The sequence below is a fragment of the Schistocerca gregaria genome, chromosome 4 (assembly GCF_023897955.1).
Source record: "Schistocerca gregaria isolate iqSchGreg1 chromosome 4, iqSchGreg1.2, whole genome shotgun sequence".
Taxonomy (NCBI): Eukaryota; Metazoa; Arthropoda; class Insecta; order Orthoptera; family Acrididae; genus Schistocerca; species Schistocerca gregaria.
In genome coordinates this window covers 612,984,383-613,011,449 of record NC_064923.1, presented here as the reverse complement: position 1 = coordinate 613,011,449, position 27,067 = coordinate 612,984,383, and the positions used below count along the sequence as shown (strand labels likewise).

The following is a 27,067-nucleotide window of genomic DNA, read 5'->3' as shown; positions in this document are numbered from 1 at the left end:
AAAATTTCTGGCTTCATAATAAATATGTTTTTGCCCATTAACATGTTATGTATTGTCAACCCCATATACTGTGGAGTCCGTGCATATTATTTCAACTGGTATGTGGGTAGCATAAAATTATTTTTATTTCTCATGTTATATATGTGTTTAAAATGATTCTCCTCAAATAATTTTTGACTGCTATGTAGGAAGATTATAATTTCATAAATGTATATGGAGGGAACAGTTAGGATGTGTAGTTTCCAAAATAATGAGGTGACAAGACTGTTTGCTGTGCAGTATACATGTATCTGACAATCTTCTTTTGCAGTTTCAGTATTTGAGACACACTACTTGAATTTGCCCAGAAAATTGTCCCATATCTAATGACAGATTCAAAATAACTGTGATAAGCAATTTTTGTTTACTCATGTCAGTGGAATTTGCTAGTATTTTCATTGAAAAGGCTAAACTGCATTGTTTATTTTATAGGAAGTCAGTATGTGTATTCCAGCTTAAGTTCTTGTCCACATTGAGTCCCAGGAATTTGACGATGTCAACTTCTTTCATAAGTTGATTGCCATGTTGTATTTTAAGTTTCACACATTTTCAATGTTTGGTTTTGAAAGATGCCATATGGGTTTTTGCAATGTTCACTTTCAACCCATTTAACTGGAACCAGTTTTCCAAGGTATCCAGTGTGCTTACAATGGAGATCAGAATTTTGTCATCTATTAAAACAGAAGTATCATCTGCAAACAGAACTGATGGGGAATTTATATTTATGGATAAGTCATTTATGTCGAATAGGAACAGGATTGGCCTCAAAATTGAGCCTTGAGACATGCCTTGTAATACTGTACTCCTTTTAGAATAACAATTCACTGCATCTGAGATGATAGTTACCCTTTGTTTTCTGTTGTGTAAGTATGATGTTAGTCAATTTAGAGCGTTTTCCTTAATCCCATATTTGTCTAATTTGTAGATAAGCAAGTCATGGTTCACAGTGTCAAATGCTTTTATGAGATCACAGAAGATACATGCAACTTTACTCCTCTGGTCCAGTCATTTTCATAACTTTTCAATAAAATTATTCACTGCACCCAGAGAGTTTTTTCCTGGTTGAAATACAGATTGGTTACTTACAATAATATCATTTTTACAACAATATTTTTGATCTGGTTTGCTACTTTCTCTAACACTTTTGACTGGACTGGAAGAACAGAAATAGGGCGATAGTTTTCCATGTCTTTCCTTGAAACTTTCTTGAACAGAAGTTTGACTTTGGTGTACTTCAAAACATTGGGAAAGCATCCATCTTCAAAAGATTGGTTGAATATTTTAGCTAGGGGAGGTGCTATTATGTTACACACTGCTTTAATCACTTTAGTGCATATCCCATCACACCCAGCAGAGTTTTTATTTTTTAATGATAATATAACATTTTCCACATCCTTTATTGTGACTTTTTAAAAATCTGTAAGATACTAGCTTCTTGGTGGAGTCCAAAGGGGTTTACTTTACTCTGATACTGCGCTACACCAACAACTGACTTTGCCACATTTATGAAGAATTCATTTAAAGACTTTGATATTTGAGCCAGGTTTACAATGAAGCTGTCAAATACTTTAATCAATGACAGTAACACACTATCAAGAACTGGGAAGTGGTTATGGAGAGCACAATAATTATCCAAAGAACCTGATCCTCAGCCTGGTAGTTTATTCAGGCAATCATTGTGGAAAAATTGGGCAACTTGATGTAAGACAGAACCAGCCACGACGGCTACCAGAATCCAAGAACGGGTAATGGGAAAACCATCCATGTTGTCTTTTGCTTTTTGTCTAAATGGAAATACAACAGTTCATGGTGAGCAAATGTTGGATTGGGGTCAATTGGCAATTGAGAAAGAGCATCCGAATTAGTGTATTGGGTTGTGAGTTGGAAATGAACCTCTTAGTTATAGCATTGCAGATAATGGGCTGCTTTGTTCATGAAAGATGTTGAGAGATTGAAAAGAGAAACCAGAGGTTTATAATTCGTGATCAAATGAAATTTAGAATCGTATCAGAACATGAGCTTTTTTGAGCACATACAAAATAGCAAGGGCATCTTTTTCTAGCTGCCAGAAGTGCTGTTGCACCTGATTCAGAGTTTTGAAAGGATGCACACTGCCCCAAGGCTGTACTGGGAGGCACCTGTTGCCAAAACAAGATGTTGATCTGATTGGAAAGCAATCATGTATGGTGCTGAGTGTAATTTGGATCTTTATAGGGTAAAAGAATGCTCTCAGGTGGGCAACCGGTGAAAAGGAACATTTTTATGTAAGATAGCATGAAGTGGATGCTCCAATGTGGCTGCATGAGGGAGAAATTTATAGTAGTACACAACTTTTCCAAGAAAGGCTTGCAATACTTTGACATTTGTAGGACACAGCAAAGCTGTAATTGCATCAACATGCTAGCTTAAAGGCTTACAGCCAGCATACGAGATATTTGATAGATGGCTGAAAAAAATTGTGATTTGTCCAAGATACATTTGAAACCAGTAGCTTGTAGCACCATGAACAAGGCACAAAGGTTCTGCAAACATTCCTCTGTTGGGGGATCTGAGGCCACAGTATCATCCAGATAGTTAATGCACTCCGGCATGGAGGCCGAGGCCGTGAGTTGCTCCAAAATACACTTGAGAATGGGCAAGGGTGCTAGGCACATCAAATTGCAGGTGTTAGTATTGATATAACCTGAAAGGGGTATTCACTTCAAGGACACATTTGAAATCATCATCCTGAGACAGTTTCATGTAAGCTTCTAACAAGACCATTTTCAAAAAATATTCGCCTCTGGAAATCCATACTAAGAATTTATCCTGATGGGGTAAGGGATAGGTATTAATAACAGACTGTGTATTTACAGACATTCTAAAATCACCACAGAGCTGAATGTTGCTGTTAGGTTTTTTGATAATTAAGAATATAATAGACCATTCACTAGAAGAGACAGGTGTGATAATATCCCAATACGTAAGTTAATCTAGTTCCAATTTGACTTGCTGCCGTAATGCTATTGGGGCTGGGTGTGCACGAAAAAATGCAGTTGCGCCATCGGTTTCATTGTGATGTGAGCCTTGAAGTTGGTAACACACCCTGAACCTTCCAAAACCAGGGAGAAGTGTTCTGAGCAGAGTGAATCCAGTTGTTGGAGCAGAACTTGGTTGAATATCATATGCACTTTGTGAGAAATAGAGAACCCAAAAATTTTTAAGGCATGTAACCCAAATAAATTTAAGTGTTGGCGTCATCCACTACTAGAGGGGTCAAAGGCCAAACAAATGCTTTTCACACTATGGAAGTAGAAAACTGTCCCAGAATGGGTATTTGTTGTTTGTTATATTCACCGATCAATTAAAAACACAGGATTATGCCAGTGATCCAAGATCCACATAGATTTGTGAATTTAACAAAGTCACTGGTTCATCCAAGTCGACTTTCTTTTTTGACTTCACACACACAGATTGCCCATGTTGAGCAAAACATTAAGGGCATGATGGAAGAGGAGCACTGTTGCTGCTGCTTTGCACAGAACTACCCTATACAGTGTGGTGGCTGCAGTTGCACAGCCATGACGTTGTCTTCCCCCATGAGCTGACTGACTGTGGCTGAGCAGGTGAGAAAGCAATAGCAGCTACTTCACACCAGGCTACTATCTTTTGTCCCACTGCCATAGACATCTGTGAGAGAAGGATTTTCACATTGTAAAGCTTATTCATGAACTCCCCTACCAAGTGCCAGATGTACTATCGCATCATGAACCATTGAATTTTTGTACAACTGTTGCGTTCACTTTTGATAATGATAGAAATCAATGCAAGCAGCAATAACTTGAGTATGTTTGCGATGAGAATTAGTGGGCAACTGACACATTTCATTAAATGAGAGACTAGCTGACACAAAAGGTGATAAACATCAGGAGAAATCCATGACAAAATAAAGCCTTATACAAGTTGGGGTTGGCAACCCCAGAAGTTTGAAAATGTTATGAAAGACATTTTTCATAAGCATCCCAATCTTTTGCTGAATTATCTTAAGGAGGAAATGGTAGAGGTTGAATCAACAGTGGTGGAACCTGGCGTATCAACAAGGCTGCCAAATTGTTTGGCTGTATATAAAACTGAGAAATAAATGTGCTGAATAGAATACTACACTTATTGCCAAGTATCTTGTAATGCTGTACAGACATAATATCAGAAGTAACACCAACCAAGTTTTATTCTATTACCACATAAAGAGATTCACTACAACACTGAATGAAATATAGAACAGTACAAAGTCTCATAACTATAGAACACATCAATATACAGTCTTGTAGGTGAACATACAATAAGTAAGTAAATGTAAGTAAGGTTGAGAGTTTGGCATTCGTAGCTTATATTGGGCTGTTGTGCACATGCACACTGTTCGCTGCACTGTCTGCCCATGTTGCAAAGGTGACCTCTCTGGGCCATCCATGGAGGCACTTGTATTGCACACTATTTGATTACATGTGCTCATGCTACAGGGTTAGAACATCCTCTTCCTTGTCTATAATATTGTCTTCAAGTTAATTTTACTTGTATAGTCCCTCTATTTTGCTTCCACATTTCAGGTTTCCTTTCTTTGCTTAGTAATGGTTTTCAATCTGAGTTCTTGATGTTCACAATCTCCTTTTATTTTGTCAAAAGGTCTCCTTAATTTTCAAATAAGTGGTATCTATTTTACCCCTAGCTATACATGCTTCTATGATCTCCTAAGGTATGGCTACCTATATCGTGGAGGTATGCAACCTAGCCATCTCAGCAAGGTCTGTGATTTATTACAAAAATACTTTTGCATAATCTTAGTTTTTGTGAAAACTATTAAAACTGAAATACTGAAATTAGCTCACGAGAATTTTTGAAAAAACATAGAGTAACAGAGAATAAAAACACTGTACAGTGTATATGGGAACATAGAAACAACATGGAAAGCATGTTTTTGATGGAGGGGGCTTACATCCCTTGTTGTTTTGTATGGCACTATCACATCACAGGCCTTCATTGCTGTTTTAAACACCTTTTTGCTTCCCACTGTTGAAGAACAATTCAGGATTGGTGATTGCATCTTTCAACACACTTGAGTACGTGTTCATAAAGCACAGCCTGTGACAGAGTGGTTACATGACAATAACATCCCTGTAAAGGACTGTCCTGCACAGAGTCCTGATCTGAATCCTATAGAACAACTTTGCGATTTTTAGAAATGCTGACTTCATGCCAGGCCTCACCGACCGACATCGATACCTGTCCTCAGTGCAGCACTCCATGAAGAATGGGCCATCATTCCCCAAGAAACCTTCCAGCACTGCGAGAGTAAAAGCTGTCATCAAAGCTAAGGGTAGTCCAACACCATATTGAATTCCACCATTGCCAATGGAGGGTGCGATGAACTTGTAACTCATTTTCAGCTAGGTGTCTCAATACTTTTGATCACATAATGTATGTAGCACAGCAGTGGTAACAGGAAAGGGGATAGGCAGTAGATGGTGGAGGACAGGACTGGCAAAGATTGAGACCAGGAGAGGAGTGGGGTTGCAGGGCGAGGTTAATATGAACAAATGATATGTTACAGTTGGAGTTCCTACCTGTGCAATGCAGTAAAGCTCATGTTGGTGGGAATAATCCAGATGGCACGAGCTGTGAGGCAGGCGTTAAAGTGGAGCACTTCTTGTTGGGTGGCATCTTCAGCAACTGGGTGGTTCAACTCTCTCTTGTACACAGTTTGGTAGTGTCAATTCACGCAAACAGACAGTTTGTTACTAGTCATGCCCACATAGAATGCGATGTAGTGGTTGCAGCTAAGTCGGTATATCATATGGCTGGTTTCAAAGGTGGCCTGCTTTTAATGGACTAGTAGCTGCCACTGACAGGACTGAGTAGATGTGGTAGTGGGAGGATGTATGTGACAGGTCTTGTACCTGATCCTATTACAGGGATATGAGGGAAGCGCAAGACATTGCGAGCAGATGTGAAAAGGGATGAAAAGGATATTTCGTAGATTTGATAGATGACAGAATGCCAATGAGGGAGGGGTGGGGAGGAAATTTCTCGTTTCAGTGCAAGAGGAAAGATAGTTGAAACCCTGGCGAAGAATGTGATTCAGTTGCCTCAGTTCTGGGAGGCACTGTGTCAAGAGAGGAGTTCTCTCTTATGGGCAAACAGTGAGATGTGAGAGATGGTAGCTGAGTGGTGAGACAACATATGGTAGATCCGTTTCTGGAAAAGGTTGGGAAAGTAATTTCAGTCTGTGAAGACCTAGGTGAAACCTGTGGAATATTTGGAGAAAGATTGCTTATCACTACAGATTGACGATAACAGGTGGCTGGACTTTATAGAAGGGAAAAGGGATTTCTTTGTTTGGAACAGGCTGCAGCTGTTGAAATGGAGTTGTTGTTGGCAGTTGATAAGTTTGATGTGAATGCACTTGAGATGGAGGTTGACATAAAGGAAGTGGCTTGTTGATCTGACAAGAACCAGATGAAGTGAATGGGGGAGTTGCTGAGATTCTGGAGGAATGTGGATTGCATGTCCTCAGCCTCAGTCTAGACCATAAAGATGTCATCAGTGAATCTGTCACAGGTGAGAAGTTCAGGATTCACTGTGGTTAGGAAGAATTCTGCTATGTAACCCATGAACAGGTTAGTAGGTTAGCATAGGGTGGTGCCGATGTGTGCCTACTGTAGCATGGATTTGTTTACAGATGACTTCAAAGAAGTAGTAATTATGGGTGAGGATATAATTGGACCAGGAAGGAGGCTGTAGGTCTGGAGACAGTTGGATGTTGTTTTACTTTTAGTTTTATCACCTTAAAGGTACTTTATAGACTTTCTCATCTTTTTTTTAATTTTTTTTTATTTTTTATTTTTTTTATTTTTTAAGTGGTCAGCCAGAGAGAGAGAGAGAGAGAGAGTTCATTAGTAGTGGAAAGATCATAAACATTGGGGATCTTAATGTTGAGGGCAGTGGCAAGCAGGGTGCCAAGTGGAAAAAGAGCAGGAATTGTGGAGAGTTGGTATCTTTATGGGATATAAACAAAGGTGTTTGTCCACAAGAGTAGAGACTCATTGGTAGCATCGTAGGTGGTTCAGTTTATGCCTCCCTATAATGGGTTAGGAAATACCAGAGGTAGCACTGGAGTAAGTGGTAGTGGGAGGATATGTTGGAGAGGTCATGCATCTGTGTCTGTTGCAGGGGTAAGAGACATGAGGGTAGGATTCCTCAGCCCAACGAGCTACCTACCTCAACGTAGCCAGAAACTCAAGGATAGCTAGGTCATTCCTTTGTCCACATCAGATCTACAAACCAACAACAACAGCTGCTATCAGTTCCACACCATAAAGTCCCTTCCATACAGCCTAGCCACACATTGTCATCACATCTGTTGTGGTGAACAGTCCCTCTACAAATATGCCAAGGGTTTCATGAGGCCTTCAGAGACCAAACGTTCTCTCCCAGTCTTGTCCAGAAACAGATCTCCTATGCCTTGTCTCACCAGTCACCTATCATCCCTCACATATCCACTGCCCTGCCACAAAGACTCTCCTCTCAGGACTCAGTAACAACCAGGACTGGAGCAACTGAATCACATTCTCCAACAGGGTTTGACTGTCTTTCATCCTATCCTGAAATCAAAAATATACTCACCAGCCTCCCACAGTGCTATTCTGCCACCCACTCAACCTGAACAATATCATTGTATGTCCATATTCCACCCCTGCTCCCAACCTCTTGCCTCATTGCCCATATTCCTGTAATAGATATAGATGCAAGACTTATCCCATATATCCTCATATTACCACCTACTCCAGTCCTGTCACTGGTATCACCTACTTCATCTAAGGCAGGGCAACCTGTGAAACCTGCCATGTGATCTGTAACCACTGTACCAAATTCTGCTTGGGCATGAATGCTGACAGGCTGCCTATTTGCATGAATTGCTGACTGTGGACAAGAGACAGCTGGACCACCCAGTTGCTGAACATTCTGCCCAATATGGTATGCTTCATTTCAATGACTGCTTCACAGCCTATGCTATATGGAATCTTTCCACTAACACCAGTTTTTCTGAACTGCACAGGTGGGAAATCTCCCTACAGCATATCCTTCATTCCTGTAACCCCCACCCCACAGACCTCCACTTTCACAAGTCCCTGCCCTCCAAATGCCTATTCTCTACCCTGCTCACACTCCAGTACTACACTCACCTTCTGCCCTGAGGATGCACTTACAAAGTCCATTCCTCTTTGCTACTTCTCTCCTCTCTCTGCCCCCTCCCCTTTCTGCCACCCCCCTCCTCCAGCATAGCCTCTTGGTGTTGTACTCAGCAGTCCTATCTTGTCTCCATCACATCTCTGCACACTCCTAAAGACAACACTAGCATATTTCACCACTGCTATCCCGTTATCCCTCCATCTCCCTGCCACATGGCTCTTCCTTACATTTGGTACACACCCCAGCTAGATTGCTGCTCATGTCAGATGCAGTTGCAGTCAGGTCTTAGCACCCAGGGACAGTGGTCACGTATGTGTGAGTTTTTGTTATGTGAATGTGTGGGAGTTTTCTATGTCTGATGAAGGATTTTGTTCGAAAGCGGAAATATTTCTAGCATTCTTTTTCATTGTGCCTGTCAGGGACTCAGTGCCCCGTCTGTGTGGTGAGGAGGAATCTGTCCTTTCCATACTGCTGTTATTCCATCCTAGATTTCCCAGTGTTTGCATGGGAAATAATGTGCACATAGAATAAGAAAAGTTTCTTTTTACAGTCTGGTGTCACCCTATTGTTTACAGTGATAACTACTTTTATTCAGTATCGGAACATATTTAGATCATAGAAACTAGTAATTTTCAACTGCTGTGTGCATTATCACAATTAAGGCGGTGTCTCATGGATGCTGAAAATGACTGGATGCTCTGCAACTACTATATTCTGTAGATGTTCTGAAATTGTGTGAAACTGGTTACCATTGTAAATAGTGGACAATATCACACTGTAATAAATGATTTTTTCATAATTCTGTTGCTTTTTATTTCTCATCTTGACAGTATGTCAAGTTTTTATGAAATGAAAACAGGCTTTTCACATCTGTACCATGCAGAAACAGTTTCATCCCTGACTGACAACAGCCAGGCCTTCTACTTCTTGCAGTAATCTCACAGGTGTAAGTGGAACAGCAACACTCATTTAAAGGAATGGAAATTCCACTCAAGTAAAACTTAATAGATCCAACATTTAAATTTGACTGTGTATTAGTAACAAAACAAATTTTGTGAAAGTTTATTGTTTCCATTTAAAATATTTGGTAAATGCTTCTGTGATGTTGATGACATTTGGTTTGTGGAGTGCTCAACTGCTTGGTCATCAGCACCCGTACAAACTCCCAAGTTTTTCACAGTCCTATCTAGCCACTGTCACAAATGATGAGGATGATGATGAAATGATGTGGACAACACAAACACCCAGTCCCCGGGCCTAGAAAATCCCCAAACCAGCCGGGAATTGAACTTGGGACCCCACGATCCATAGGTAGCAACACTAGTTACTAGACCACAAGCTGCGGAAAAATAAATAAATAAATATGCTTCTTTGGTGATATGGAAGGATTCAGGATACTGTGAGAAATAATATCCTCCATGTCTTGAAGATCATTCAAATGATTATGATGATGTTCCCAAGGTACCATGAAATATATTTATTTTCAAGTATTGCACATTTTCATCATGCTTCTCACTTGTTTCCTTGGCAGGTTTGCTGACTTCATCTCACATGGGGAGATAATCTTCAAAATGAATAAAATCATCAATAAATGAATGATTCCACTTTTATATTAATCAGATCTTCAAGAGTTATTTTTATCTTTCCAGTTTCTTTTTGGAAATTGGTATTGTGCTTATATTGATAAGATAGTGTTAGCAAAAAACTGAAACCTTATAATTTGTGCTTTCATATTTCTGTAAGCTGTATTTAGTCATTGCACTATGAATGTCCCCAATAATCTTTCTTTTTTCTGGGACTTTCTGTAAACTGGCTAAGAACTTTACTCAAGATTGGTTTGCACGAAGTCAACTGAAATTTATCCTTCCTAATTAGCACATTTCAAATAGACAGTGTGTCATTTCATATTTTCTGAACATGTTTATTTCCTTATTCAATAAGCAATTTTGAAGTGAACATTCTAAGTCTCCATTAAGAGTTTTTGCATCATTCTCTTCAATGTTTTTCAGATTTCTTTTTCTTTCAACCCGCCCACAGTTTTGATAGCAAATTCCTATTCCATATGATATATTTCATTAAAATGATATGTAATAGAATGCTTGTTTCTCAAGCAAGCTATTGTACAGAGTGTTTATAAATGAATATTGAGGTTTTAATGCTTTATAATATTTATTATATTAAACTTAAAGTTATAAATGATATCTCAAATGAATGAGCAACTCAAACAGTTTCACCAAGAACCTTATAAATGTTCAGTGTGAGCACCATTTGTCACATGGCACACATCAAGTCTATAGCCAAGTTCTTCCCAAATGTTGATAAGTGTGTCTTCAGTGATTGTAGCAACAACTGCTTCAATCCAGTTGCTTAATTCAGTGATGTCTGCTGGCAGTGGAGGTAAGTACACACTATCCTTGATGAAGCCCCAAAGGAAAAAATCGTATGGCATTAGGTCAGATGTATGTGGAGGTCATGCAAAGCAAGTCCTGTCATTGGGCCCCTTGTGGCCTATCCAGCACTTGGGTACAGTGAAGTTCAACCAATCGCGTACTTCGCTATGCCAGTGCTCACATTAAACATTTATAAGGTTCTTGGTAAAACTGTTTGAGTTACTTTTTCATTTGACATGTCATTTATAACTGGAAGTTTAATGTAGTAAGTATTATAAAGCGTTAAAACCCCGATATTCATTTATAAACTCCCTGTATAATTTGCACTGCGCTATGAATAGTAGGGCCTTCCGTTTCTGTTGATCAGTATGAATTGCAGTCTGAATTATTCACATTCAAGATCTATAAAGAGGGTGATTTATTTTCCTTTGCTTTCATGGTTTCAGTACTGGTACTGTTATACTGAAAATTCCTTTATATTTCTGTATAAGACCTGTCAAGGGAGTTTCGCAATGGAAAATGAACGTCTTGTAGAGTTATTTTGGACAAATTTGTGCATACTACTTGCTGAATTTTTGGCAAAATTTGCTGTGTGAATGAAGTGATCTCATGAAATTTTAAAATTACCAAAAACTGGTCTCCCTAGGATCATCTGGTGATTTCTTAGTGTCATGTCAACTACGTGTAACTGAAACAAACAATTACCTACTGGGCAGTGTCAGACATGTGGAAGAGACCCTTCATCTTAGAGAATGATGTGTCACTCACATTAGGCTGATGACAAGTGCAGTTCTACTTTCTGGAGCGATTGTGTGGCCTTACTTAAGCTGTTGACTAAGCAGCCTTGCCCACTCATATGCAGCAGAAGATGAAATTGATGTGAAGACCACAGCCACAAAATCTACTATGGATGCTATGCAAATAACACATTTTTGTAGTATGTAACATGTAAATGAGACAATGAGACAAAAATTTTCACAGGAACAAGAGAAATCTTTATATTTTCCCAAAGCAGTCCAAAAATGTAGAACGCTGATTTTCAGTCTTGGCTGGAGAAGCTCACTTGCTTGACATTTTTGTGGCGACAGGTGTTACCTTAGCTTTTCCACGGGTTATTGAAGCATAACACATGTATTTTTCTCACGTTTCTATTGTTTGGATAATTATTATTATTATTTTATTTTATTTGTACTGACAACAAGCCCATAACAGCAAGTAGATTGATTACCTGGAGTGTTGGGTAAAGCAAGCAAGCAAGCATGCAGTTGTAATGCTATGTCATTTGCATGTTAATGAATTGTTCCATCGCTTACATTTATTGTTCTAGAATTGAAAGAAGTATGAAATGCCTTCACATGTGCTTCTTTATCAACAATTTATAGACTAAAAGTTGAATCACCCTGGTAGGGCCTGTTTTGAAAATCATCATGGCCATCAGAAGGTGAAGGGTGTTGCCCACATCTGACATGACCTACAAGAATATGTGGATGTCAGTCACGTATGACTGGCACAGCAGGCGAAAGATTTAAGGAACCAGAATCTAGGAAAGAAGTTCTCCTTGTGTGTTTTCTTTCCTTACATGCTGTTCTGTACTGAATCATCAGATATATGAAAATTAGATGAAACGACATTTAAATTTGTCATGTTCTTACATTTTAGTAGCATCTGCTTTTTAGTTGATTTGGGAGTAACCTTATGCCGATAAAAATAGTCCCATGATATACACTGAAGAGCCAAAGAAACTGGAACACCTGCCTAATATTGAATAGGTCACTGTGAGCATGCAGAAGTGTTGCAACATGATGTGGCATTGACCCAGTTAATGTCTGAAGTAATGCTGGAGGGAACTTAAACTGTGAATCCTGCAGTGGCTTTCCATAAATCCATAAGAGTATGATGGGGTGGAGATCTCTTCGAAACAGCACTTTGCAAGGCATCCAAATGTGCTCAATAACAGTGATATCTGTGGAGTTTGATGACCAATGTAAGTGTATAAACTTAGAAGAGAATTCCTGGGGCTACTCTGTAGCAACTCTGGATGTGAGGGGTGTTGCATTGTCCTGCTGGAATTGCCTTAGTCCATTGGAATGAACAATGGAGAAGAATGGATGCAGGTAATCAGACAGGATGCTTACTGCGTGTCACCTATCATTCATATCTAGATGTATTAGTGACCCCATATCACTGCAGCTGCACATGCCCCACACCATTACAGAGCTTCCACCAGCTTGAACAGTCCCCTGATGACATGCAGGATTCATGGATTCATGAGGTTGTATCCGTACCCATACACGTCCATCCGCTCGATACCATTTGCAACAAGACTCGTCCAACAAGGCAATAAGTTCTCAGTCATCAGCAGTCCAATTTCGGTATTGACAGGCCCAGGCGAGGAATATAGCTTTGTGTCGTGCAATGATCGAGGGTACACAAGTGAGCCTTCAGCTCTGAAAGCCCATATCGATGAGGCTTCATTGAATGGTTCACATGCTGACACTTGTTGATGGCCAGCATTGTAATCTGAAGAAATTTGCAGAAAGGTTACACTTCTGTCACATTGAATGATTCTCTTCAGACAGCATTGGTCCGGTTCTTGCAGGATCTTTTTCCAGCCATATCGATGTCAGAGATTTGATGTTTTACTCGATGATATTCACAGTACACTCATGAAATGGTCACATGGGAAAATCACCATTTCATCATCACCTCAGAGTCTCTGTGTCCCGTCTCTCATGCACCAACTATAACATGATGTTCAAACTCACTTAAATCTTGATAGCCTGCCATTGTAGCAGCAGTAACTGATCGAACAACTGTGTCAGACACTTGTTGTCTTATATAGGCATTGCCAACCACAGCACAATATTCTGCCTGTTTACATATCTGTATTGCATGTCTATACCAGTTTTTTTCCTCCCCCCATGAACCATGGACCTTGCCGTTGGTGAGGAGGCTTGCGTGCCTCAGCGATACAGATAGCCATACCGTAGGTGCAACCACAATGGAGGGGTATCTGTTGAGAGGCCAGGCAAACGTGTGGTTCCTGAAGAGGGGCAACAGCCTTTTCAGTAGTTGCAAGGGCAACAGTCTGGATGATTGACTGACCTGGCCTTGTAACAATAACCAAAACGGCCTTGCTGTGCTGGTACTGTGAACGGCAAAAGCAAGGGGAAACTACGGCCGTAATTTTTCCCGAGGGCATGCAGCTTTACTGTATGATTAAATGATGATGGCGTCCTCATGGGTAAAATAGTCCGCAGGTGAAATAGTCCCCCATTCGGATCTCCGGGTGGGGACTACTCAAGAGGATGTCGCTATCAGGAGAAAGAAAACTGGCCTTCTACAGATCGGAGCGTGGAATGTCAGATCCCTTAATCGGGCAGGTAGGTTAGAAAATTTAAAAAGGGAAATGGATAGGTTAAAGTTAGATATAGTGGGAATCAGTGAAGTTCGGTGGAAGGAGGAACAAGACTTCTGGTCAGGTAACTAAAGGGTTATAATCACAAAATCAAATAGGGGTAATGTAGGAGTAGGTTTAATAATGAATAGGAAAATAGGAATGCGGGTAAGCTACTGCAAACAGCATAGTGAATGCATTATTGTGGCCAAGATAGATACGAAGCCCACACCTACTACAATAGTACAAGTTTATATGCCAACTAGCTCTGCAGATGACGAAGAAATTGAAGAAATGTATGATGAAATAAAGAAATTATTGAAATAGTGAAGGGTGACAAAAATTTAATAGTCATGGGTGACTGAAATTCGAGTGTAGGAAAAGGGAGAGAAGGGAACGTAGTAGGTGAATATGGATTGGGACTAAGAAATGAAAGAGGAAGCCACCTGGTAGAATTTTGCACAGAGCACAACTTAATCATAGCTAACACTTGGTTTAAGAATCATGAAAGAAGGTTGTATACATGGAAGAACCCTGGAGATGCTAAAAGGTATCAGATAGATTATATAATGGTAAGAGGGAGATTTAGGAACCAAGTTTTAAATTGTAAGACATATCCAGGGGCAGATGTGGACTCTGACCACAATCTATTGGTTATGAACTGTAGATTAAAACTGAAGAAACTGCAAAAAGGTGGGAATTTAAGGAGATGGGACCTGGATAAACTGAAAGAACAAGAGGTTGTACAGAGTTTCGGGGAGAGCATAAGGGTACAATTGACAGGAATGGGGGAAAGAAATACAGTAGAAGAAGAATGGGTAGCTTTGAAGGATGAAGTAGTGAAGGCAGCGGAGGATCAAGTAGGTAAAAAGACGAGGGCTAGTAGAAATCCTTGGCTAACAGAAGAAATATTAAATTTAATTGATGAAAGGAGAAAATATAAAAATGCAGTAAATGAAGCAGGCAAAAAGGAATACAAACGTCTCAAAAATGAGATCGACAGGAAGTGCAAAATGGCTAAGCAGGGATGGCTAGAGGAAAAATGTAAGGATGATCTCACTAGGGGTAAGATAGATACTGCCTACAGGAAAATTAAAGAGACCTTTGGAGATAAGAGAACCACTTTTATGAACATAAAGAGCTCAGATGGAAACCCAGTTCTAAGCAAAGAAGGGAAAGCAGGAAGGTGGAAGGAGTATATAGAGGGTCTATACAAGGGCTATGTACGCGAGGACAATATAATGGCAATGGAGGAGGATGTGGATGAGGATGAGATGGGAGATGCGATACTGCATGAAGAGTTTGACAGAGCATTGAAAGACATGAGGAGGTATTGAATAGGATTGGAGAGAAGAGAAGTTTGTGGCACAACTTGATGAGAAGAAGGGATCAGTTGGTAGGACATGTTCTGAGGCATCAAGGGATCACCAATTTAGTATTGGAGGGCAGTGTGGAGGGTAAAAATCATAGAGGGAGACCAAGAGATGAATACACTAAGCAGATTCAGAAGGATGTAGGTAGCAGTAGGTACTGGGAGATGAAGAGGCTTGCACAGGATAGAGTGGCATGGAAAGCTGCATCAAGCCAGTCTCAGGACTGAAGACCACAACAACAACCAGTTTGTTTTGGCACTTGTTATTAAAATTACTTTTCTCATTTTTGTTTGGAGAAAACAGCTTGTAATTATGGAGTAAGAATGTAAAATTTTGTATTGATGTCAAGTTGACAGTTCATCACTGTCACCTGTGATTTAGGTTCTCATGTATAGCTCCTGGCAGTTATTACATTGTGATTATTGCATTACTGGTAATAGTTGTAAGTGCAGTCTCAGTATACATTTCAGTGTAATATCCAGCATATCACTGGAACTGTTGTCCATATTTATATGCAGTTCCTAGCACTCTTTGAAATGAGTGATGAACACAAAATGAACTGCCCGACACAGTGTGTTATTGTGATACTCGGAGAATCACTCAGGAGGGGGGAAGAGGATCATGTGCCCATGTTTGTTACTGACATTTCACCTCTGGTCACACTTTATTCAGAATAGAGTGTTTCTGATAATAGGTTACTTGCATAGCTAATACTCAGAAGCAGTTAATCTAGTCAAAACATTGTCCAAACACTGATAGTAATTCGCAGTATTTTCACTTAATCTTTTTGGGATTTAGTGATACTGAAGAACAAGACTTGCAGTGTGGTGGTGGTGGTTAGTGTTTAAGGTCCCGTCGACAATGAGGTCATTAGAGACGGAGCGCAAGCTCAGGTTAGGGAAGGATTGGGAAGAAAATCGGCCGTGCCCTTGCAAAGGAACCATCCCATCATTTGCCTGAAACGATTTAGGGAAATCACGGAAAACCTAAATCAGGATGGCTGGAGACGAGATTGAACCGTCGTCCTCCCGAATACGAGTCCAGTGTGCTAACCACTGCGCCACCTCACTCGGTCAGACTTGCAGTGTAAATAATGCTTTTGCAACCAGGGAAAAAGCACAGGTGTATCCATTTAGTACATTCCATTTAAAACATTAAGCAAATGCAGTTTGAACATCAATGCACGGAAGTGACTAAACAGATGAAAATCAGTAGATATGCTACTCTACTCAGAACATAAACTGAAAAATCAGGGAAAGTGAATAGATACATACAGAATAATGTGAGTTAAAATATTATTGAAGAGGAAACAAAATTAACTAGCAGTAGTAAAGGGTTTGCCTGATAACGATGGTCAAATACTAGCAATATAAAATCCAGAGCAATTAGACTTAGATAATAAAGAATATAATGTGTAACTGCATCATTACTGATGACTCAGAATGCTAAGAGCAAACTTATGGGAAGATGTGAAACATAGCTCCTTCTTGAATACTCAGGACTGTGATTCTGCTTTTGACAACATGGATTGTAACAGTCTTCTGACTGCACTTTCACAGCTAATCAGAATTAAAATATGATAAATTTTACTATTATTCAGATAATGTTCCACCATTCTTTCCATGTAGATCTTGTATGTAGTTATAGTTTGAATCGAGATGTAAATGGTGAATGGTATCAATACTGCCAAGTTTGTAATCAGTTTTGGTTCAAAATTTTACTGATATTAGAATTTATTTATGTCCTTCACTGTTTACCTGAAGGTTACCTGTGTTCTGGCCAGCTGCGTGGAGTTAATGGTCCTCCGTCTGTCCCCACCCAAGAGGGGTACTTTCTTTAGGGGCTTGTGAGCTACAAGCTTGCACAGCACTTCACCGCTGAAAATAAATCATAAAAAAATTTCTTGCACTTTATGCAGCATTGTAAGATCCCATATGACACCTTGGTTCCAGATAAGCCATTTTTTTTTTTGTCAACAAGAAGAAAGAAGCAGCTCAACTCTGATGAGTACGGTTTATTTGGGCCAAGTAGACAATAATAATTGTAAGACAAAAATTGTAGCTGACTATATGCTGTATTATAGACAATAAACTTGAACTTGAATCTATAAATTGTTATATTTATAATAATTATGACCGTGAACCCAAAACAATACTACACTTTGATCTTGCCAAAAGCTGAGAGGTGGTTTTTCTTGGTGTTGCAGCTCTCAGGGGTACTCCGGGATGTATACAGTGTCTCTGGGAACCGCTGTGAGTGTTAACAGTGTGAAATAGTGTTGGAAAAGTGCATTTGTTTATTGACCTAAGCTTGGACATTCTAGGGACTTTGTCTTGCCCACTGGGCATTCCAGCAAAGAAAAGAAGGAAAAAGAAGGACAGTTAAGATTTAACATTTTGTTGACAACATCATTAACCCTGGAGTGGGTGCACCTATGTATAAAATGTGCCAACCACAAATAATATTGTCTTGTGCCATTCTATCACTGTTTTACCATTGTAGTTCCATACATATTACTTAATCATTTCTACAGCTAACAAAGCGGTAAGTTATGTTGTCATATGTCCAAATGAGCAGCAGTAATGTAAAATATACAGTGACTTATACAAGAAAAAAAATCACGAACAGTTCAAGAAAATGACTCAAATTCTGAGCTAGCAGCACAATTCCTCAATGAAGCAGTTGTCTATAAGATAATTAATAATCAAAAGAGTTTTTGACAGGGGTTTGATGCAAATATGCTGTTCAACTCTCTAAAATGGTCATTAGTGTGGGGTAACACTTGTACTTGGCAACGTAATAATACAATGAAAATGTATTTTATTAGTGTTTAATTAAACAGTGATTTAGCTCATATAATACTAGTTTATTTTATTGTAATTTAATTTAACTAAGATTAACTGATTTTGCTCATATATGTTTACCTTGGTAACATAAAGACAGTTTCTCTTTACATGTGTGCAAAGTGTGCTGCACGCGCGCTCTTGTCACGAAAATCGTCATGCCTGCTGGAGGGCTAAAGAAGAAACATAAGCTCTGATTGTATAAGAAAGCTAAAGGAAACCTGCTGTGTTTCTTTCAAAGAAATCATGCCAGCATTCACTATTAAGTTATTTGAAAAACCTAAATTATATATCTGACAGGAATTTGTACCATGATTTCCCAAATGCAAGTCTGATTTCTTAAGCATTGTGCCATCTCACTCAGTTTAAATTGTACATATCTATTGAGAAACTGTGATATCACAAGTTTGAAATTAACTTAAAGCAGCAAGAGAGAGCATTATTTAATTTAGAGGTAAGATTGTAACCAAGAGCTGAAAACTGTACTGCCCATGGTGATTATAAGTCTTTTCCCCTGTCATTAAGAAATCAAAAAGCTTGCACTATGCATGAAATATCAAACAATCCCAAATAATCCATATGTTTTGGAGCCTTAATAAATGTAAAATGAACAGTGACAGAAATAGGATCGTGAAGTGACAGCTGTGGAAGAATTGGTGACACTTTGGAATCAGGGGTTTATTTCCCAACCGTGGCAGCAAGCATGGAAACTAATAATTAACAATAATGTGTAGATGCATTTAGATATTTTACTCCTATGGGCACCTTGTGCAGTATTAGCAGACATTTGTTTCAAACACACAACTGTTTAAGAGATTCAGAAAGAAATAGTTAAACTGCTACGGTATATGGTGGAAATCCTTCTGTATGTGATGGTATTTCTAGTAGAGTATTAAAATCATCATCCAACATACTCATTAAGATTTCTTTGTAATCAACTGTTGATGCAAGAGTCATCTGAAAGACTGAAATATACAGTAGTAACACACTTTATTAAAAGAAGATGCAATTTTTAATTACAGGCCCATTTTACTCCTGAGCCTTTTGAGAAGGAAATTGTAAAGGTAGCATACAGCCACTTTCATTTCTGGTGAACATGTGCCATCCAATGTCACATTCTGGGTTCTGTTATTTATATATGCTTCAAGCAAGTTGTATATACTTGTAGATCCTGCGTACGATTGTATCTTCATTAGTAGTAGATGATGTACAGTTTCAAACACATTTCATAATTCAAATGTTTGCAAGATTTTTTTCTGAATCATGCAGATTTTTTGGGAGAAACTTGTTTTCCTCAAAGAACATCACCATGTTATGCATTGAATGTGCTCTTGGATTCAGGAACATATGGACATCTGGTCCATAATTCTGTGTATCAGATCTTTAACCCATTTTTGTAAATAGGATTGACCTGTACTCCTTTCCAGCCACACTGGCCTATTCACAATGCTAGAGGTTCACTGTACACAAGAGCTAGGGGGCTATTTCAGCTACATATTCAATGTGAAATCAAACTGGGATTCCATGAGGTTCTGATGTCTTATTCATATTAAATAGAGTTAATTGGTTTTTATTTCAAAGGCACTTAAATCAATATCTTTTATTTGTAAATCAATATGGTGACCAAACATGTGTACAGTACTGTTCTACTCAAACTTAATTACATGGAAAAGCATAAACACATGAGAGGCAGAGTAAATACAACAGACAACACACTTAAGTGACCAATAAAGACTTGTGCTCCAGCCCATGTTGTCATTAGTACTAACAGGGGGTGCAGCCATCAGGCTGCTCGCAACTGCTGTTGTACTGGCATGCCAGGTAGCCTCTATTGGCCAAATCAAGCACAAACTTTGTGCACATGCTATGAAGCGGAGCACATATAGATTTGTTTGTTGCAGCAGGTAATATCGTCACTGGCAAATATATTTTTAAATGTGAAATTTAATATTTCTGCTTGCTGTCTGTCACTCTTCTGTTTCAACACCAGACAGACCTGCAAAAGATTAAATGGAAAGTCTGGATCAGTTCATTGATCCTGTGTATGACCAGAATTTCCTAGGATTTTCTGTTAAATCTATCATGAGGTTCTGACTGTGAGATGATGCTGCTTGAGCTATGTTCAGTGTGGCTATAGAGGGAGATAGTTCCACAAAACTAATTCACAAGAAAGGAAACAGACTATACATAAAACCTTTTTTCTTATCAGCTCCCTTTCCATAAGATACAAAATATTCAAAAGGAGGCTACTTAGAAAAGCACTCATGTGACCCATTCTAGAATACTGCTGAAGTGTATGGAATCGATATGATATAGAACAAGTGAGGATAGTCCCTTTCATTGTGTGATCTGTGTGACCTGCTCATCTTCATCCTAACTGTTACTGTGTAACAATTATTGGTGTATTCATGTAAATATTAATGAAATAGATGTGAAAAAAAGCTTTGTTTCATGGTTGGGAAAGCCCCTTTTTTTTCCAAAGGTTTTATGGTAGTTATATTAAGTTCATCTTTTATGTTTTCAAACACAATAAGAGTAGAGCTGGGTTATGATTCCTATTTGTAAATAAGAGACTTGGGGAAACCAACCACCTTACCACCTTGTTTTACTTTTTGTCACTGCTTCTTCGCAATTTGGCCTTCTTTATACTTGCAGCAGTTCATACTACCTTTTCAAGTGATTGTTAATTTAATGAACTTCATAAGGTTATGTAGTGGAGTGTCCCACAGTCAGTTATTTGATCTTTCATTGCTGTATAAATTGCACTGTGTTACTTGTGCTGTGTGCAGTTCTTTGGAGTAATCCTCCCCTCTTGGTAGTAAATCCATTTCTAAGATGTGTATTTTGAAGTCTTGCTAACCACTAAATAACTACAGGTGTTTTCCTAGATTTAGAACTCTGTGGTGTATTTTAAATACAAGGGTAAATCTTTCTGCTACTTTTGTATTGCCAGTTAGTGATTTTGTCATATTAACTTACTTATGTTGTTCTTGTCTAATTTGCAAATTGTCATGTCAGTGTGAAACATCTTTGGCAACATGTGGGCAGGCATTATCATGCAGCAGAATTTTGGACTTGATGGAATGCTTCAGTTTTTGCAAAGTTAATTGTGGGACCATGTTCAAGAAAGTCAATGAGCAGTAGGCCCTCATGGTCAAAGGAAGAGATCATCAAGACTTTACTTTGTATCACTTTCTATTGTTTCACACAAAATTTGGTACTATCTACATATTAGTAATTAGCTTCAAACAAGTGTCTGTCTTTTTTAATTTAGACATTAAACATGTATTTTACTATTTTAATACACATTTTTTCTCTATTTTATGGATACATTATTGCAGTTTCCTCATCGTAAATTAAGACACAGTCTTCAATCAGCAGACATTACTGCTGCAACTCATTGTGAAATGAGAAAAAACTGTTTTTAAGTAGTGTGAAAGCAAAAACATAAAAAATGTTCCATTATCATTATAATTTCATGTGTACCATGCTGGTGTTAGTTAATCATGATTCAGCTTAGTGTAGTTAAAATCTTATCCAAAAAGAAAAAACGTATTTTCTAATATTTCAGATTTGCAAAGCACGTTTAAAAATGTGCCTTAAGGAGTTAGAAGATCTCAAGTGGGAGAATGAAGTACTCAAGCTTCGATTTGATAAGGTTAGTATTATTTCAGTATATCAAATGTCTCTTACCTACGGTAAAGTGCAGGCTGATTGTATGTTCTACTTTTTTATTGTCACTTTCACATAATGATGTTTCTTAGAAACAATAACATATAAAAACAAATCTGTGCCACAAATGTTGTTGTTGTTGTTGTTTTTGTGGTCTTCAGTCCTGAGACTGGTTTGATGCAGCTCTCCATGCTACTCTATCCTGCGCAAGCTTCGTCATCTCACAGTACCTACTGCAACCTACATCCTTCTGAATCTGCTTAGTGTATTCATCTCTTGGTCTCCCTCTACGATTTTTACCCTCCACGCTACCCTCCAATACTAAATTGGTGATCCCTTGATGCCTCAGAACATGCCCTACCAACCGATCCCTTCTTCTAGTCAAGTTGTGCCACAAACTTCTCTTCTCCCCAATCCTATTCAATACTTCCTCATTAGTTATGTGATCTACCCATCTAATCTTCAGCATTCTTCTGTAGCACCACATTTTGAAAGCTTCTATTCTCTTCTTGTCCAAACTATTTATCGTCCATGTTTCACTTCCATACATGGCTACACTCCATACAGATACTTTCAGACAAGACTTCCTAACACTTAAATCTATACTCGATGTTAACAAATTTCTCTTCTTCAGAAATGCTTTACTTGCCACTGCCAGTCTACATTTTATATCCTCTCTACTTCGACCATCATCAGTTATTTTGTTCCCCAAATAGCAAAACTCCTTTACTACTTTAAGTGTCTCATTTCGTAATCTAATTCCCTCAGCATCACCCGACTTAATTCGACTACATTCCATTATCCTCATTTTGCTTTTGTCGATGTTCATCTTATATACTCCTCTCAAGACACTGTCCATTCCATTAAACTGCTCTTCCCAATCCTTTGCTGTCTCTGACAGAATTACAATGTCATCGGCGAACCTCAAAGTTTTTATTTCTTCTCCATGGATTTTAATAACTACTCCGAATTTTTCTTTTGTTTCCTTTACTGCTTGCTCAATATACAGATTGAATAACATCGGGGACAGGCTACAACCCTGTCTCACTCCCTTCCCAACCGCTGCTTCCCTTTCATGCCCCTCGAGTCTTATCACTGCCATCTTGTTTCTGTACAAATTGTAAACAGCCTTTCGCTCCCTGTATTTTACCCCTGCCACCTTTAGAATTTGAAAGAGAGTATTCCAGTCAACATTGTCAAAAGCTTTCTCTAAGTCTACAAATGCTAGAAATGTAGGTTTGCCTTTCCTTAATCTTTCTTCTAAGATAAGTTGAAAGGTCAGTATTGCCTCACGTGTTCCAGTATTTCTATGGAATCCAAACCGATCTTCCCCGAGGTTGGCTTCTATTAGTTTTTCCATTCGCCTGTAAAGAATTCGTGTTAGTATTTTGCACCTGTGGCTTATTAAACTGATAGTTCGGTAATTTTCACATCTGTCAACACCTGCTTTCATTGGGATTGGAATTATTATATTCTTCTTGAAGTCTGAGGGTGTTTCGCCCATTTCATACATCTTGCTCACCAGATGGTAGAGTTTTGTCAGGACTGGCTCTCCCAAGGCCGTCAGTAGTTCCAATGGAATGTTGTCTACTCCGGGGGCCTTGTTTTGACTCAGGTATTTCAGTGTTCTGTCAAACTCTTCACGCAGTATCGTATCTCCCATTTCATCTTCATCTTCATCCTCTTCCGTTTCCATAATATTGTCCTGAAGTTCATCGCCCTTGTATAGACCCTTTATATACTCCTTCCACCTTCCCGCTTTTGGGGGACTGATGACCTTAGCTGTTTAGTCCCCCTTAAACATCCCAACAACAACAAAAACTTCCTGCTTTCCCTTCTTTGCTTAGAACTGGGTTTCCATCTGAGCTCTTTATGTTCATACAAGTGGTTCTCTTATCTCCAAAGGTCTCTTTAATTTTCCTGTAGGCAGTATCTATCTTACCCCTAGTGAGATCATCCTTACATTTGTCCTCTAGCCATCCCTGCTTAGCCATTTTGCGCTTCCTGTCGATCTCATTTTTGAGACGTTTGTATTCCTTTTTGCATGCTTCATTTACTGCATTTTTATATTTTCTCCTTTCATCAATTAAATTCAATATTTCTTCTGTTAGCCAAGGATTTCTACTAGCCCTCGTCTTTTTACCTACTTGATCCTCTGCTGCGTTCACTATTTCATCCCTCAAAGCTACCCATTCTTCTTCTACTGTATTTTTTCCCCCATTCCTGTCAATTGTTCCCTTATGCTCTCCCCGAAACTCTGTACAATCTCTTGTTCTTTCAGTTTATCCAGGTCCCATCTCCTTAAATTCCCACCTTTTTGCAGTTTCTTCAGTTTTAACCTACAGGTCATAACCAATAGATTGTGGTCAGAGTCCACATCTGCCCCTGGAAACGTCTTACAATTTAAAACCTGGTTCCTAAATCTCTGTCTTACCATTATATAATTTATCTGATACCTTTTAGTATCTCCAGGGTTCTTCCATGTATACAACCTTCTTTCATGATTCTTAAACCAAGTGTTAGCTATGATTAAGTTATGCTCTGTGCAAAATTCTACCAGGCGGCTTCCTCTTTCATTTCTAAGCCCCAATCCATATTCACCTACTATGTTTCCTTCTCTCCCTTTTCCTACACTCGAATTCCAGTCACCCATGACTATTAAATTTTTGTCACCCTTCACTATCTCAATAATTTCTTTATTTCATCATACATTTCTTCAATTTCTTCGTCATCTGCAGAGCTAGTTGGCATATAAACTTGTACTACTGTATTAGGTGTGGGCTTCGTATCTATCTTGGCCACAATAATGCGTTCACTATGCTGTTTGTAGTAGCTTACCTGCATACCTATTTTCCTATTCATTATTAAACCTACTCCTGCATTACCCCTATTTGATTTTGTGTTTATAACCCTGTAGTCACCTGACCAGAAGTCTTGTTCCTCCTGCCACCAAACTTCACTAATTTCCACTATGTCTAACTTTAACCTATCCATTTCCCTTTTTAAATTTTCTAACCTACCTGCCCGATTAAGGGATCTGACATTCCACGCTCCGATCCGTAGAAGGCCAGTTTTCTTTCTCCTGATAACGACATCCTCTTGAGTAGTCCCCGCCCGGAGATCCGAATGGGGGACTATTTTACCTCTGGAATATTTTGCCCAAGAGGACGCCATCATAATTTAATCATACAGTAAAGCTGTATTACGGCTGTAGTTTCCCCTTGCTTTCAGCTGTTCGCAGTACCAGCACAGCAAGGCCGTTTTGGTTATTGTTACAAGGACAGATCAGTCAATCATCCAGACTGTTGCCCTTGCAACTACTGAAAAGACTGTTGCCCCTCTTCAGGAACCACTCGTTTGCCTGGCCTCTCAACAGATACCCCTCTGTTGTGGTTGTACCTACGGTTCGGCTATCTGTATCACTGAGGCACGCAAGCCTCCCCACCAACGGCAAGGTCCATGGTTCATGGGGAGGTACCACAAATATGGATAAATAATTCAAAAAGCTGATATTGTAATCATATTAAATATCTAACCACATCTAAAATGCAATAATGAAAGAAGATACACACATTGAAAGGAGTAAATGTAACAATTCACTGAAGCACTCAGGTGTCAAGTAATGGACCACACAAAACAACCCCTGCCTGCACTAGAGTGCTCTTCCATTGCTGCCTCTCCTTCCTCCAGGAATCTCCTTCCATTCCTTTTACTCCTCCCTTTCCTCATATTTTCCTTCCTCCTCCTCTCGCCCACTCCATCAGGGACATCGATTACCTCATTCAGGCTATAGCACAGCAAAAATATAGCCCTGAATGTGTATTTACTAATTTGTTACCTCCAAAGAAAGGCATTATCTGACAGCTTAGCTTTGAGTTGAGTGTTCTTTTCTGTCTCTCAACTATATCTTCAGAGGTTATCTATGCTCCTTGAATGGCTTATATTATGTCCAGGGATTTTGAATGTTGTATTGATGTTGCCATTGTGTGGTCCACATGACCTATTCACCTTCATCCTAACTGTTACTGTGCAGCAATTATTGGTGTACTCATGTAAATATTAATGAAGCGGATGTAGAAAAATAACAACTTAATTTTATAGTTTCTTTATGTCTTTCATCCATTGTTACTGTCTAAAAAATGGAGAATAAAGGTAATCACTCACCATTTAACAAAAATTCTGAGCAATTGACAGGGATTTGAATAACACTGAAAATGTGATTCTTGAAGTTTTCCCGGCGGACATAATGTTCCATCATCTTTCTGGCGTGCACTCGGGATAGCGACAATTCTTCTTGCAATATTTTGACTAGAAACCTCCTAGCCATCTTGAAGGCGAGTCGGAGACTGGGTTCATAGCATTTTCGGGTGCCTATTTATATGGAGAGTCATGTGATACAAAGCTGCTGAGGATAGAAAGCACATGCGTCAAAGATATCAAAGGCACCACTACTGCGCTAGTCATAGATAAGATGTATATAGCAAAGATAAACATATATACATATATCTTTGCCATATAGACTGCACGAGCCATGTAGTTTGTCACTCCAAATTCTTCTTCTATTTTCTGACAGCTCCAACTCATAGGTAAGACAGACAAAATCATCATCTTTTCACTTCTTTTTGTTGTTTGAGCATACTTTTCTTTTAACTGTTGAATAATCTCCGATTCATCTTTGGAATGTTCAATAATAACTTCTTCAGGGCTCGATTCTGGTAGTAAGTTCTTTTCTAAGCTAGACTTTATTTTATCAAGTTTTTTCTTTGTATAGGTAGACACAGCAAACTTTTCTGCTTTAGTGGTGACTCACCAATGAGTTACAGTGGCTTGTTCAAATAGGCCTAGTCTACAGAAGATTGAGGAACAATAAAAGAATCGTTTACGTTTTTGCTACTGCAATGTAAAACTACTTCTTCTGTTTTGTGTTTGTCACTAACCTTTTTCCTACACGCATCACATATTTTCATGCCACTAATGATTCCTAAGTCTAGAGAGTACATCCAGTCTGTTACATTTCTTAGTGATTGTACACAGACTCTCTTATGTTGTTCTTCTTTAAAAGGGTTACAACATTTAGCAGCAATAATTGCCCAATTCTTCTGAGATGCCATTTCTGTAAGGTAACAAATT

The 27,067-nt window shown here is 38.9% G+C and overlaps 1 protein-coding gene across 3 annotated transcripts in view; it reads left to right on the top strand.

Annotated features, from left to right (window-relative positions):
• Positions 1-27,067, top strand: part of LOC126267362 (dynein regulatory complex subunit 4-like) — a 103,788-nt gene that overhangs the window by 49,892 nt on the left and 26,829 nt on the right. For all 3 annotated transcript variants that reach the window (XM_049972500.1, XM_049972503.1, XM_049972502.1), the window contains one exon: positions 21,837-21,923. In XM_049972500.1, the coding sequence (XP_049828457.1) occupies positions 21,837-21,923 (87 nt within the window). The remainder of the gene's footprint in view (positions 1-21,836; positions 21,924-27,067) is intronic.